At 46.8% G+C, this 16,187-nt stretch overlaps 1 protein-coding gene across 1 annotated transcript in view; it reads right to left on the bottom strand.

The window, feature by feature from the left end:
* CSMD3 (CUB and Sushi multiple domains 3) overlaps positions 1-16,187 on the bottom strand; it is a 1,052,627-nt gene that overhangs the window by 391,667 nt on the left and 644,773 nt on the right. Inside the window, exon 27 of the mRNA XM_075270295.1 lies at positions 9,980-10,182. Within this exon, the coding sequence (XP_075126396.1) occupies positions 9,980-10,182 (203 nt within the window). The remainder of the gene's footprint in view (positions 1-9,979; positions 10,183-16,187) is intronic.

Raw genomic sequence — 16,187 nt, 5'->3', positions numbered from 1 at the left:
TTCATGGTGGAGGGAGCCTCTAAAAACCCCAGTTTGGACCAATTCATGGTGGAGGGAGCCTCTAAAAACCCCAGTTTGGACCAATTCATGGTGGAGGGAGCCTCTAAACAGCCCAGTTTGGGCAAATTCATGGTGGAGGGAGCCTCTAAAAACCCCCAGTTTGGACCAATTCATGGTGGAGGGAGCCTCTAAAAACCCCAGTTTGGACCAATTCATGGTGGAGGGAGCCTCTAAAAACCCCAGTTTGGACCAATTCATGGTGGAGGGAGCCTCTAAAAACCCCAGTTTGGACCAATTCATGATGGAGGGAGCCTCTAAACAGCCCAGTTTGGGCAAATTCATGGTGGAGGGAGCCTCTAAAAACCCCAGTTTGGACCAATTCATGGTGGAGGGAGCCTCTAAAAACCCCAGTTTGGACCAATTCATGGTGGAGGGAGCCTCTAAAAACCCCAGTTTGGACCAATTCATGGTGGAGGGAGCCTCTAAAAACCCCAGTTTGGACCAATTCATGATGGAGGGAGCCTCTAAACAGCCCAGTTTGGGCAAATTCATGGTGGAGGGAGCCTCTAAAACCCCCCAGTTTGGACCAATTCATGGTGGAGGGAGCCTCTAAAAACCCCAGTTTGGACCAATTCATGGTGGAGGGAGCCTCTAAACAGCCCAGTTTGGGCAAATTCATGGTGGAGGGAGCCTCTAAACAGCCCAGTATGGGCAAATTCATGGTGGAGGGAGCCTCTAAAAACCCCAGTTTGGACCAATTCATGGTGGAGGGAGCCTCTAAACAGCCCAGTTTGGGCAAATTCATGGTGGAGGGAGCCTCTAAAAACCCCCAGTTTGGACCAATTCATGGTGGAGGGAGCCTCTAAAAACCCCAGTTTGGACCAATTCATGGTGGAGGGAGCCTCTAAAACCCCCAGTTTGGACCAATTCATGGTGGAGGGAGCCTCTAAAAACCCCAGTTTGGACCAATTCATGGTGGAGGGAGCCTCTAAAAACCCCAGTTTGGACCAATTCATGGTGGAGGGAGCCTCTAAAAACCCCAGTTTGGACCAATTCATGGTGGAGGGAGCCTCTAAAACCCCCAGTTTGGACCAATTCATGATGGAGGGAGCCTCTAAACAGCCCAGTTTGGACCAATTCATGGTGGAGGGAACCTCTAAAAACCCCAGTTTGGACCAATTCATGGTGGAGGGAGCCTCTAAAAACCCCAGGTTGGACCAATTCATGGTGGAGGGAGCCTCTAAACAGCCCAGTTTGGGCAAATTCATGGTGGAGGGAGCCTCTAAAAACCCCAGTTTGGACCAATTCATGGTGGAGGGAGCCTTTAAACAGCCCAGTTTGGGCAAATTCATGGTGGAGGGAGCCTCTAAAAACCCCCAGTTTGGACCAATTCATGGTGGAGGGAGCCTCTAAAAACCCCAGTTTGGACCAATTCATGGTGGAGGGAGCCTCTAAAAACCCCAGTTTGGACCAATTCATGGTGGAGGGAGCCTCTAAAAACCCCAGTTTGGACCAATTCATGGTGGAGGGAGCCTCTAAACAGCCCAGTTTGGGCAAATTCATGGTGGAGGGAGCCTCTAAAAACCCCCAGTTTGGACCAATTCATGGTGGAGGGAGCCTCTAAAAACCCCAGTTTGGACCAATTCATGGTGGAGGGAGCCTCTAAAAACCCCAGTTTGGACCAATTCATGGTGGAGGGAGCCTCTAAAAACCCCAGTTTGGACCAATTCATGATGGAGGGAGCCTCTAAACAGCCCAGTTTGGGCAAATTCATGGTGGAGGGAGCCTCTAAAACCCCCCAGTTTGGACCAATTCATGGTGGAGGGAGCCTCTAAAAACCCCAGTTTGGACCAATTCATGGTGGAGGGAGCCTCTAAACAGCCCAGTTTGGGCAAATTCATGGTGGAGGGAGCCTCTAAACAGCCCAGTATGGGCAAATTCATGGTGGAGGGAGCCTCTAAAAACCCCAGTTTGGACCAATTCATGGTGGAGGGAGCCTCTAAACAGCCCAGTTTGGGCAAATTCATGGTGGAGGGAGCCTCTAAAAACCCCCAGTTTGGACCAATTCATGGTGGAGGGAGCCTCTAAAAACCCCAGTTTGGACCAATTCATGGTGGAGGGAGCCTCTAAAACCCCCAGTTTGGACCAATTCATGGTGGAGGGAGCCTCTAAAAACCCCAGTTTGGACCAATTCATGGTGGAGGGAGCCTCTAAAAACCCCAGTTTGGACCAATTCATGGTGGAGGGAGCCTCTAAAAACCCCAGTTTGGACCAATTCATGGTGGAGGGAGCCTCTAAAACCCCCAGTTTGGACCAATTCATGATGGAGGGAGCCTCTAAACAGCCCAGTTTGGACCAATTCATGGTGGAGGGAACCTCTAAAAACCCCAGTTTGGACCAATTCATGGTGGAGGGAGCCTCTAAAAACCCCAGGTTGGACCAATTCATGGTGGAGGGAGCCTCTAAACAGCCCAGTTTGGGCAAATTCATGGTGGAGGGAGCCTCTAACCAGCCCAGTTTGGACCAATTCATGGTGGAGGGAGCCTCTAAAAACCCCAGTTTGGACCAATTCATGATGGAGGGAGCCTCTAAACAGCCCAGTTTGGGCAAATTCATGGTGGAGGGAGCCTCTAAAAACCCCCAGTTTGGACCAATTCATGGTGGAGGGAGCCTCTAAAAACCCCAGTTTGGACCAATTCATGGTGGAGGGAGCCTCTAAACAGCTCAGTTTGGGCAAATTCATGGTGGAGGGAGCCTCTAAACAGCCCAGTTTGGGCAAATTCATGGTGGAGGGAGCCTCTAAAAACCCCCAGTTTGGACCAATTCATGGTGGAGGGAGCCTCTAAAAACCCCAGTTTGGACCAATTCATGGTGGAGGGAGCCTCTAAACAGCTCAGTTTGGGCAAATTCATGGTGGAGGGAGCCTCTAAACAGCCCAGTTTGGGCAAATTCATGGTGGAGGAAGCCTCTAAAAACCCCAGTTTCGACCAATTCATGGTGGAGGGAGCCTCTAAACAGCCCAGTTTGGGCAAATTCATGGTGGAGGGAGCCTCTAAAAACCCCCAGTTTGCACCAATTCATGGTGGAGGGAGCCTCTAAAAACCCCATTTTGGACCAATTCATGGTGGAGGGAGCCTCTAAACAGCCCAGTTTGGGCAAATTCATGGTGGAGGGAGCCTCTAAAAACCCCAGTTTGGACCAATTCATGGTGGAGGGAGCCTCTAAAAACCCCAGTTTGGACCAATTCATGGTGGAGGGAGCCTCTAAAAACCCCAGTTTGGACCAATTCATGATGGAGGGAGCCTCTAAACAGCCCAGTTTGGGCAAATTCATGGTGGAGGGAGCCTCTAAAACCCCCCAGTTTGGACCAATTCATGGTGGAGGGAGCCTCTAAAAACCCCAGTTTGGACCAATTCATGGTGGAGGGAGCCTCTAAACAGCCCAGTTTGGGCAAATTCATGGTGGAGGGAGCCTCTAAACAGCCCAGTATGGGCAAATTCATGGTGGAGGGAGCCTCTAAAAACCCGTTTGGACCAATTCATGGTGGAGGGAGCTTCTAAACAGCCCAGTTTGGGCAAATTCATGGTGGAGGGAGCCTCTAAAAACCCCCAGTTTGGACCAATTCATGGTGGAGGGAGCCTCTAAAAACCCCAGTTTGGACCAATTCATGGTGGAGGGAGCCTCTAAAAACCCCAGTTTGGACCAATTCATGGTGGAGGGAGCCTCTAAAAACCCCAGTTTGGACCAATTCATGATGGAGGGAGCCTCTAAACAGCCCAGTTTGGGCAAATTCATGGTGGAGGGAGCCTCTAAAAACCCCAGTTTGGACCAATTCATGGTGGAGGGAGCCTCTAAAAACCCCAGTTTGGACCAATTCATGGTGGAGGGAGCCTCTAAACAGCCCAGTTTGGGCAAATTCATGGTGGAGGGAGCCTCTAACCAGCCCAGTTTGGACCAATTCATGGTGGAGGGAGCCTCTAAAAACCCCAGTTTGGACCAATTCATGGTGGAGGGAGCCTCTAAAAACCTCAGTTTGGACCAATTCATGGTGGAGGGAGCCTCTAAAAACCCCAGTTTGGACCAATTCATGATGGAGGGAGCCTCTAAACAGCCCAGTTTGGGCAAATTCATGGTGGAGGGAGCCTCTAAAAACCCCAGTTTGGACCAATTCATGGTGGAGGGAGCCTCTAAAAACCCCAGTTTGGACCAATTCATGGTGGAGGGAGCCTCTAAACAGCCCAGTTTGGGCAAATTCATGGTGGAGGGAGCCTCTAACCAGCCCAGTTTGGACCAATTCATGGTGGAGGGAGCCTCTAAAAACCCCAGTTTGGACCAATTCATGGTGGAGGGAGCCTCTAAAAACCCCAGTTTGGACCAATTCATGGTGGAGGGAGCCTCTAAACGGCCCAGTTTGGGCAAATTCATGGTGGAGGGATCCTCTAACCAGCCCAGTTTGGGCAAATTCATGGTGGAGGGAGCCTCTAACCAGCCCAGTTTGGACCAATTCATGGTGGAGGGAGCCTCTAAAAACCCCAGTTTGGACCAATTCATGATGGAGGGATCCTCTAAACAGCCCAGTTTGGGCAAATTCATGGTGGAGGGAGCCTCTAAAAACCCCCAGTTTGGACCAATTCATGGTGGAGGGAGCCTCTAAAAACCCCAGTTTGGACCAATTCATGGTGGAGGGAGCCTCTAAACAGCTCAGTTTGGGCAAATTCATGGTGGAGGGAGCCTCTAAACAGCCCAGTTTGGGCAAATTCATGGTGGAGGGAGCCTCTAACCAGCAGAGTTGGTGGAAATCAGGGTGGAGGGAGCCTCTAACCAGCAGAGTTGGTGGAAATCAGGGTGGAGGGAGCCTCTAACCAGCAGAGTTGGGGGAAATCAGGGTGGAGGGAGCCTAGTATTAGCAGAATTGTGCAACGCTTATGGTGGATGAGTATGAGGATGCGGAGGAATTGGAGAGGTTGAGTACAGACATGGAGTTTCATGTTGGGGTGCTTTACACAGGTGGGCACAAAAATGAAGGCTCTATCCAGTGGTGGTTCATTTTTATCAAAGTGAGCCAGTCGGCACTCTCAGCTGACAGACGGGTGCACTTGTCAGTGATGATGCCACCGGCTGCACTGAACACCCTCTCAGATAGGACGCTGGCGGCAGGACAGGACAGCACCTCCAAGGCATATAGGGCAAGTTCAAGCCACAGGTCCAACTTCGACACCCAATACGTGTAGGGCGCAGAGGGGTCGGAGAGGACAGGGCTGTGGTCGGAAAGGTATTCCCACAACATGCGCCTATACTTCTCACGCCTGGTGACACTAGGACCCTCCGTGGCGGCACTTTGGCGAGGGGGTGCCATCAAGGTGTCCCAGACCTTAGACAGTGTGCCCCTCGTTTGTGTGGACCAGTGAGAACTTGGTTGCCTACTGGAGGAACTGCCCTCCCTGCCGCCAACGTCACATGCTGGAAACATCTCCATCATATTCTGCACCAATTGCCTGTGGCAAGCATTGATGCGATTGGCCCTCCCCTCTACCGGAATAAAAGACAAGATGTTGTTTTTATACCGGGGGTCAAGGATAGCAAAGATCCAGTACTGGTTGTCCTCCATGATTTTGACAATACGCTTGTCGGTTGTAAAGCACCCCAACATGAACTCAGCCATGTCTGCCACAGTGTTAGTTGGCATGACTCCTCTGGCCCCACCAGAAAGTTCAATCTCCATTTCCTCCTCATCCTCCATGTCTACCCATCCGCGCTGCAACAATGGGACGATTCGAAGTTGCCCGGAAGCCTCCTGTATCACCATCACATCATCGGACAACTCTTCTTCCTCCTCCTCCTCCTCCTCCTCCATTAAACGCAGTGAAGCGGACAGATGTGTGGACCTACTCTCCAGCTGTGACGGATCGGATGCTATCCCTAACTCCTCTGTGTGATCTGAGTTATCCCTGATGTCAATCAGGGATTCTCTCAGAACACACAAGAGCGGGATTGTAAGGCTCACCATCGCATCCTCAGAGCTCACCCTCCTTGTGGACTCCTCAAAGACCCGTAGGATGTCACAAAGGTCTCTCATCCATGGCCACTCATGGATGTGAAACTGAGGCAGCTGACTTTGTGGCACCCTAGGGTTTTGTAGCTGGTATTCCATCAAAGGTCTCTGCTGCTCAACCACTCTATTCAACATCTGAAACGTTGAGTTCCAGCGTGTGGGGACGTCGCACAAAAGCCGGTGTTGTGGCACATGCAGGCGTTGCTGGAGAGATTTTAAGCTAGCAGCGGCTACTGTCGACTTGCGAAAGTGGGCGCACATGCGCCGCACTTTCACCAGTAGCTCTGGAACATTGGGGTAGCTCTTTAGGAAACGTTGCACCACTAGGTTGAAGACGTGGGCCAGGCATGGAACATGTTGGAGTCCGGCAAGCTCCAGAGCTGCTACCAGGTTCCGGCCGTTATCACAAACGACCATGCCTGGGCCCAGGTGCAGCAGCTCAAACCATATTGCCGTCTCATCGAGGAGGGCATCCCTCACCTCGGAGGCAGTGTGCTGTCTGTCCCCCAAGCTGATCAGCTTCAGCACAGCCTGCTGACGTCTACCAACGCCAGTGCTGCAACGTTTCCAACTCGTAGCTGGGGTCAATCTAACAGCGGAGGAGGAGGCGGTGGCGGAGGAGGAGGCGGTAGAGGAGGAGGAGGAGGGGGGAGTTCTTCTCGTGTCCCTGCCAGGAATGTTAGGCGGGGAGACGAGGTACACCGGGCCAGTTTGGGAAGCAGTCCCAGCCTCAACTACATTCACCCAGTGTGCCGTCAGTGAAATGTAGCGTCCCTGTCCGCATGCACTTGTCCACGCGTCGGTGGTCAAGTGGACCTTTGTGCAAAGCGCGGAACTAAGGGCCCGCCTGATGTTGAGTGACACGTGCTGGTGCAAGGCGGGGACGGCACACCGGGAGAAGTAGTGACGGCTAGGGACGGCATAGCGAGGTGCCGCAGTTGCCATCAGGTCCAGGAAGGCGGGAGTTTCAACAAGCCGGAACGCCAACATCTCCTGGGCCAGCAGTTTAGCGATGTTGGCGTTCAAGGCTTGCGCGTGTGGGTGGTTAGCAGTGTATTTTTGCCGCCGCTCCAATGTCTGAGAGATGGTGGGTTGTTGTAAAGAAGCGCCTGATGGTGCCTTTGATGGTGCAGGAGAAGGAGATAAGACAGGAACAGGGGAGGATGAGGGAGAAGTCAACAAAGTGGCGGAGGCAGATGAAGTGGTGTCCTGGCTCGTCCTCTGGAGTGCATCGCCAGCACAGTCAGCAGTGGCAGTGGCAGAGGCAGAGGCAGTGGCAGAGGCAGTGGCAGTGGCGTGAACGGCAGGCGGCCTTTGTCCTGCCGTTGCTGCCTGCCACTGATTCCAGTGCTTGGATTCCAAATGACGGCGCATTGAAGTGGTGGACAGGTTGCTCTTCTCAGAGCCCCTAATCAATTTCGAGAGGCAAATTGTGCAGACAACACTATATCTGTCCTTGGCGCATTCCTTGAAAAAACTCCACACCTTCGAGAAACGTGCCCTCGAGGTGGGAGTTTTTCGGGGCTGGGTACGAACTGGAACATCTTGGGAGATTCCGGGTGTGGCCTGGCTTCGCCTAAGCTGCTGACCTCTGCCTCTGCCTCTAGCTACCTTTTTTGGTGCTGCACCTGCCTCAACATCCACACTACTTTCCCCGCTTGACATCCCCCCTGTCCAGGTCGGGTCAGTGTCCTCATCATCCACCACTTCCTCTTCCAACTCCTGTCTCATCTCCTCCTCCCGCACAATGCGCCGGTCAACTGGATGCCCTGACGGCAACTGCGTCACATCATCGTCGATGAGGGTGGGTTGCTGGTCATCCACCACCAAATCGAACGGAGATGGAGGACACTCTAGTGTTTGAGCATCTGGACACAGATGCTCCTCTGTTAGGTTCGTGGAATCGTGACGTGGAGAGGCAGGTTGAGGGACAATGAAAGGAGCGGAGAACAGCTCTGGGGAGCAGGGACAGTTGGGGTTATTGTTCTGTGAAGCTTGGGAATTTTGGGAGGAAGGAGGACAAGACTGTTGGGTAATAGGAGGAGAGGAGGCAGAGTCTGACTGGCTGCTGGACAATGTGCTGTAAGCGTTCTCTGACAGCCATTGCAAGACCTGTTCCTGGTTCTCGGGCCTACTAAGGTTTGTACCCTGCAGTTTAGTTAATGTGGCAAGCAACCCTGGCACTGTGGAGTGGCGCAATGATTGCTGCCCCACAGGAGTAGGCACGGGACGCCCTGTGGCTTCACTTCTACCTTGCTCCCCAGAACCATTCCCCCGACCTCGCCCACGGCCTCGTCCACGTCCCTTTCCGGGAGCCTTGCGCATTTTGAATTCCCAGTTAGAAATTGGCACTATATACCAGTAGCAAAAATTGTGGGTGCACGTAACCCCAATATATTCTTTGAATTCCCAGTCAGACAATAGCACTATATACCAGTAGCAAAAATTGTGGGTGCACGTAACCCCAATATATTCTTTGAATTCCCAGTCAGACAATGGCACTATATACCAGTAGCAAGAAATGAGGGTATTTATAACCCCAATATATTCTTTGAATTCCCAGTCAGACAATGGCACTATATACCAGTAGCAAGAAATGAGGGTATTTGTAACCCCAATATATTCTTTGAATTCCCAGTGAGACAATGGCACTATATACCAGTAGCAAAAATTGTGGGTGCACGTAACCCCAATATATTCTTTGAATTACCAGTCAGAAACTGGCACTATATGGCAGTAGCAAGAAATGAGGGTATTTGTAACCTCAATATATTCTTTGAATTCCCAGTCAGACAATGGCACTATATACCAGTAGCAAGAAATGAGGGTATTTATAACCCCAATATATTCTTTGAATTCCCAGTCAGACAATGGCACTATATACCAGTAGCAAGAAATGAGGGTATTTATAACCCCAATATATTCTTTGAATTCCCAGTCAGACAATGGCACTATATACCAGTAGCAAGAAATGAGGGTATTTGTAACCCCAATATATTCTTTGAATTCCCAGTCAGACAATGGCACTATATACCAGTAGCAAGAAATGAGGGTATTTGTAACCCCAATATATTCTTTGAATTCCCAGTCAGACAATGGCACTATATACCAGTAGCAAGAAATGAGGGTATTTATAACCCCAATATATTCTTTGAATTCCCAGTGAGACAATGGCACTATATACCAGTAGCAAAAATTGTGGGTGCACGTAACCCCAATATATTCTTTGAATTCCCAGTCAGACAATGGCACTATATACCAGTAGCAAAAATAGTGGGTGTATATAGCCCCAATTCTATTGCTAGGGGACTTGCAGTGTATTTCTGGGGTGAAGGTGGGGGGGCACACCGTTGGAACGGGGATTTGGGGTGTATATATGGGGTATACGGGAATACACTGTCAGTGTGTTCCATTCAGGATCCTGGGAAAGCTGGGTTGCGGCGATTGAGCCCGTCAGTGCCACGTTACACTGACAAGCTTCTCCCTGGAATTTAGCTCTTACAAGAGCTGTTGTGGTTGTCTTCTCCTTCCTATCCTAGCCTGTCCCTGCCTACCCAGAATCTAACCCCTAGCTAACTGGACGGAAACCTCCGTCCCCGGTGAATTGCAAGCTCAGAATGACGCGAAGCTGGGCGTCGCTGTTCTTTTAAATTAGAGGTCACATGTTTTCGGCAGCCAATGGGTTTTGCCTACTTTTTTCAACGTCACCGGTGTCGTAGTTCCTGTCCCACCTACCCTGCGCTGTTATTGGAGCAAAAAAGGCGCCAGGGAAGGTGGGAGGGGAATCGAGTAATGGCGCACTTTACCACGCGGTGTTCGATTCGATTCGAACATGACGAACAGCCTAATATCCGATCGAACATGAGTTCGATAGAACACTGTTCGCTCATCTCTATTAATTAGTAAACATAACAAAGAATAACTTACTTGAAAACTGAATTGCAAATCCAGATTTGCTGATATAAAAATCTGTGTCAAATTGGATAGTAACAATATTGAGAGTGCTGTGAATTCCTTCTGGAATAAGGGAACCACTAATTTCTTTGAGCAGCATTTCATTTTCGAGAGGTCCATCCCAAACACGTAGGATATCATGTGACGCCTCTGTGTCGAATGCCAGGAACTGAAGACTGTGAATGAAAGAATAAAGTAATTGTTCAATGAATTGTACTAGTAAATAATACATATATGCAGCATACAAAGTCCCACATTTATTATTAATATGGTGTGTAGATAGATAGATAGATAGATAGATAGATAGATAGATAGATAGGAGATAGATAGATAGATAGATAGATAGATAGATAGATAGATAGATAGATAGATAGATAGATAGATAGGAGTGGTAATGTATTCTGGAGTGCTATTAGAGGGGTTCACAAGAGTTAAGCTAAAATACCCCCCAGCAACCACTTAGCAAGATGATAGAGCTTGGTTTGCCTCTAGTTGTTTGATTTTGAAAGAAAAATGGCAATCACTGCTTTTATCTAGAAGAAAAGCCATCATAGATGTGTTGCTTGATGCTAGAAGAGAGTGAGTGGAGGCAGCAGCAGAGTCGTGGCTGGGGATTGACATGGTTTCTGTGAAGGTGGTGACCATGGCTGCACCAGAAAATGGTGAAAGAGCACAACCTATGCTCACAGGCGCTCCTCTTAGCCAAGTGGCATTCAGTAGCTTTAACGGAAAGGGAAGACAGAATGGCCGGTAGGCAGTACAACGGGTGGATAACTAAGACAACATGGTATCCAACTGTGCAAGCTGGTGGTTTATGTTGGTGGTTCATCCTATCGCTAGATGTGTGCCCTGTCCATTCCATAGTGTTCTAGATACCCACATCTTTACCAATTTTCAGATTTCCCAAAAAACCCACCGATGGAGATGTTATTCTTACCCTACATATTCTTCATGCAATGGGCCATTTCACACTATGTATGCAGTCTATGTTTAGCTTTTTTGACATAGGGAGGATATCCTAAGGTTTCCTCCCTATGGACACAACTAATGCAAGTCAAAAGGGTTTTGTTGCTTGTGGTTGAGGAGGATTCCAACTCATCATTAGCTCCAATTCAGTCCTGAACCTGCCTTCCCTTGGGCAATATAGAATTATGCAGGATGCTGAAAAAATAAATATCCAACCTGTTCTACCTATGGATCCTGTGGCTGATTCAAAGCTGAAAGCTCTGCTATGGCTTTCGGCCGTGGGATGCACAAGGCCAGAATGTGGAGAGGAATCCGAGTCGGAAGACTGCCACAAATTTCTCTTCATTTTCCAAAATGTAAATACACCCTATTTTCTGTCTGAAAATCTGCCCCAATCTGCTTCTCATTGTTTTTAGCAGTAGACCATGCCTGGATCTTCTACCCTAGCTTGCTGTGGCTTCAGGATTGAAATCTCTGTTGAAGCACCAACATGTGGCCACACACTTATCAACTCCATTTGAGGAGGCTCACTTACATAGGCAAAACAGAGTGAAAGTGCCTTGGGTTTTAGATCATCGTTTTCACAGGCAAAATACTTATAAGATTTTTTGAAAAGTGTATTGCAAGAAACTGCAGTGTCAATACAGTCTAAGGCCGAAACTCAGTGGGGGAAAATCATGATGTTTTACAGTAAGAGCAAAGTGGATGGGATTCTAGTGAATCCGAGGCCCACTTTGCGGAAAAAAACGCGGTGCGAACACACTTTCCAAAACTGGTGCAGTTTTGGAAGTTGCAGAATGTCAATTATACTTACGGAAATGCTGGCGGTTTCCCCATAGCTATAATTTTAACAGAAAGTCCACAGAGGAAAACTCTGCAAACTTTCTGTCTAAAGCGCTGTGGGAAGAATTGTTATCCGTTGCTGCCGTGGTTATTGCTGCAAGATGTCCCGTGGGGCCTTAGCCCAAAACTGTCTACCAGCTTTCCAAGCAAATTCATCTTCTACAATCATGTTACAAAGTATATTGCAGTGAACAACCATATACTTCTGTTATGTATGTCATTTTTGTAGATTTGGAGAAAAACAGCTTTGAAATCGTACGCAAATAAGGTAGTTGATGCACTGGGGGCGGGTCTTCAAATCTCAGAGCACTGCTTCTGATGCTCATACCCCTACCATCTCCTGTCTGCCACCCACTGCTGTGGGGGTTGATGTTACCAATGCTATAATATCACCCATCCATCTTGAGCTGCAAGGGCAGTGCTCCTCCTAAAGCCTGCCCCCAGTGCACTAAACATTTGCATAACATTTCAAAGTTGTTTCTCCTCTAAATCTATATAAGTAACATATTTAACAAAGGTATGCTATTTATCACCGTAATATGCTCCATAACTGGGGTTGAGCGATCAGGAAAGATCGGATCGCGATCGGCGATCGAGCAAATTTCACAATTGCGATCAGGATCGGCTGAAAAATTATCGAAAATCGGATTTTGAAATCTCAAGATCGTCTCAACCCCACTGTATATATAATATACAATTAGGGTTGAGCAATCGGGATTGGGAAAGATCAGATCCCGATCGGCGATCAAGTAAATTTCATGATCGCGATCGGTTTTAAAGTCGATCCTGAAATCTCAAGATCGGCTCAACCCTATCCATAACACAATGTTGGTAGTTGAATATGCCTCATAGAGATAGTAGACCACCCTTGCGAATTGCCCCTGATGTTTTTCTAACAGCCTTTAGCTCCCATAGGTTTCTTACATACATTGCAGTTCGACACTTACAAAACTGAAGCGAAAATAGGATTTCAACAAAATGTAATAGAATCACTTGAGAAAAGTGCGCCATCATGGCAACTTGATGTATTTTGAGTTAACATGAGTTCACAGAAAGTCACATAAGGTAATTTTATGATTTCAAATTCAGTCGTCAATTATCTTCAATTTGTTTTAACATGGAAATGAGATCATTTTAGTGTCAGGATCCTGGCATTATCATTTGTCATTGTTCTTAAGAAGAATTGCTTAATGTGAACATTTGCTGGAGAAAATTACAGTAATGAAAAGAGGTAGTAAATCTCTGCCGAGGCTTCTGACACCTTATTTTATTATTGTACCCTTTTATATTCCAAATACATTTTATTGTCATGATTAACAAGTCAACTATGAACCAGAGGGCTGCTTGGCATAGTCAAAGGTGTAGTTATAGGAGGTAGAAGTCACACCTAAGCTGTGGTGCTCGACGGGAAGCAAAGGTCCTTCTCTGACGTACAGAACAAGAAAAACAGTGGCACATAGTGGCGGAAATGTTACAAACTTGACCCAAGAACTTTGTAACAGGACCAAAGGTCCCTCTGACATACATAGAAAGAAAAACAGTGGCATAATGGGGAACATATTACAAATTTCAACCAGGAACTTGTTTCAAAAAGTATCAAAAATTGCCTATTATTTTCCTTTATTAGGCCCAGTTCACATCTGCGTTCAGCATTCCATTTGGGGAGTCCGCATGGGAACCTCCCGAACACGGACCCCATAGACTACAATGGGGTCCATGTGTTTTCCATGCATGACTTCATAAACTACTTTTCTTTCTGCATGACTTGTGCGGACACCGCGCAGAAAACACATGGACCCCATTATAGTCTATGGGGTGCGTGTGCTTTCAGTTCTCACCACTTGTCAATGCATTTGGTATTCCACTCAGGGGGTCTCCATGTGACTCCCCGAATGGAATGCCGAACGCAGATGTGAACCAAGCCTTACATAGATAATACATTCATTTTTATAGGCTTTAATGATTAATTTCTCCATACTACAGAACCATTTTTGGGGTTCCAATGGGAAGACACTTTTGAAATAAGTTATTGTCTTCAGAAGCTTCTAACAAGTAGAACTAATCTGAAGACGGACACCTTAATGTTGTGCTTCTGACTATAGCTAGGCCTGCTTTACCCCTATTTATTCTAGACTAACAGTTCCGTGCAAAAGTTTAATGCAGGTGTTGAAAAATGCTGCATAAGACATGAGAATGTTTTCATAAATAGAAGCGTCAATAGTTTTATTTTTATCAATTAACAAAATGAAGTGAACGAACAAAAGAGAGAACTAAATCCCATCATTATTTGGTGTGTCCCTTGACCTTTGCCTTCCATCAATTCTTCTCTGCCAGACAGTTTTTGAAGGAACTTGGTCGGTAGGTTGATCCACACATCTTTCACCAATCCAGTCTCTTCATGTCATACCAGACAGATTGGATGATGTTGAGATTACGGCTCTGCAGGGGCCGTATCATCCCTTCCAAGACTCCTCCTCCAAAGGGCAAAACATTGATAGAATTTAGATTTTCGTTCATTCACTTCATTTTCTTAATCACCAAAAATTAAAGTATTGGCACTTCTATATGTGGAAGCCTTCATACTTTGAAGCATTTTTCCATTCCTACCTCAAACCTTAAATGACTGTATAAGTAAAGTATTGGACAAGGTAGAGGGGCCTTCCTTAAAGTTATGAACAAATTTGGTCTATATCACTGCAGTGGCTTTCTAACGTGTAGCGTCTAACAAGACATTTGATAGATTCTACATGATACATTGTAGATATACTTCCTATTCCTAATACACCCTTCCCGAGTACTGCAGCTCTTCAGATTTCTTCTGCTCATCTAATAACTTATTGAAAACTTACCTTTCTCTTAAATCCTACTTTCCCATCCTGCTGTGCCCCATCTTGGCAGCTTACCGAGCTTACTTATGTTCCCCATATAACTATCTGCCTTATCGTTCCATTTTTCAAAGTTCTCCTTTCACAAGAAAGAATCACCTCTAACATCTGACTATTTTCTCAGCCACATAGATTTAGCTCTTAACAGACTGCACCAGCGCCAGTATATTCCACCAACATAGTCTAGATTTCTATTCCATACTAAATCATCATTCCTTTACTTATATGCGGACAGTATTGTAGAGATCACTTCTTAGCAGTCGTCACATTACCAGTACAAACGTTATTACAATGACAGATTACACCTTCGATATAGATAACACAGGATCAACCCTTGACGATAGGTGAGGGAAACAACTCAGTTCTATCAATCAATACACAGTGACCTCTGCAGGTCACAGAGCATGCCCACATGTTGTTTTATGTGTCCAAAAGACTGCAATAAAGAAAATCTATGGAACGGCTTTTCATAGCTCAGAACAGCAGCGCCTCTGGAATGGTGGCTCCCCCATAATCGTTTAGGTAGAAATATTACTGCACTCTAAATACACTATAATAAATAAGGGCTCATTCACATCTGCGCCCGGGGTCTCCGCTTTCAGGTTTCCGTTTCCTGCCCAAAACTGGACAGGAGACGGAAACTTGCAGGCATTTTTCAAACCCATTCATTTGAATGGGTTTGAAAAGTGTCCGGCCGTGAACGCCGGTGAGCGTTTTGTACTCTCCGCAGCTAAACGCTCTCAGGGTCTGTCAGGTTTCTGTCTTTTGTCTGCAGAAGACGGAAATCTGAGAACTGAGATCGAGCGCTGGTGTGAACCCAGTGTAAACTATATAATACTATATATTGGTCACCATCAATGATCTTTGATCCATGGCATTGGATATAAGTGTCTGATCACTGGGGGTTTCACTGCTGGAATACCCAGCAATCGGGGTTCTCAATCCTTTGTGTGAATGAGATGGTAGTGCACATGGGTGACCACTATTCAAATCCATTTCTATGAGACTTATAGAGGTTGCCGTTATTAAAGTCTTATTGAAAAGAGTAGAGTTCTGGTCATACACATCGCCACCACAGTCATGTGGCACACTTGAGGGTACCCTCATTCTCAAGGTCATTCATTATCATGTACATAAGTGGTAATAGTGGAAAAACCTTTTCAATAGAAGTGGTAGAACTGCTATTATTTTTTTCTAATGTAGATTGTGAGCCATATCAGTATGATAGATAGATAGATAGATAGATAGATAGATAGATAGATAGATAGATAGATATTAGATAGATAGATAGATAGATATGAGATAGATAGATAGATAGATAGATAGATACATAGATAGATAGATATTAGATAGATAGATAGATAGATAGATAGATAGATAGATAGATAGATATTAGAGAGATAGAGATAGATAGATAGATAGATAGATAGATAGATAGATAGATAGATAGATAGATAGATAGGAGATAGATAGAGATTAGATAGATA

The sequence above is a fragment of the Leptodactylus fuscus genome, chromosome 4, assembly GCF_031893055.1.
Source record: "Leptodactylus fuscus isolate aLepFus1 chromosome 4, aLepFus1.hap2, whole genome shotgun sequence".
Classification (NCBI taxonomy): domain Eukaryota; kingdom Metazoa; phylum Chordata; class Amphibia; order Anura; family Leptodactylidae; genus Leptodactylus; species Leptodactylus fuscus.
This window is presented reverse-complemented; position numbering and strand designations above follow the sequence as displayed.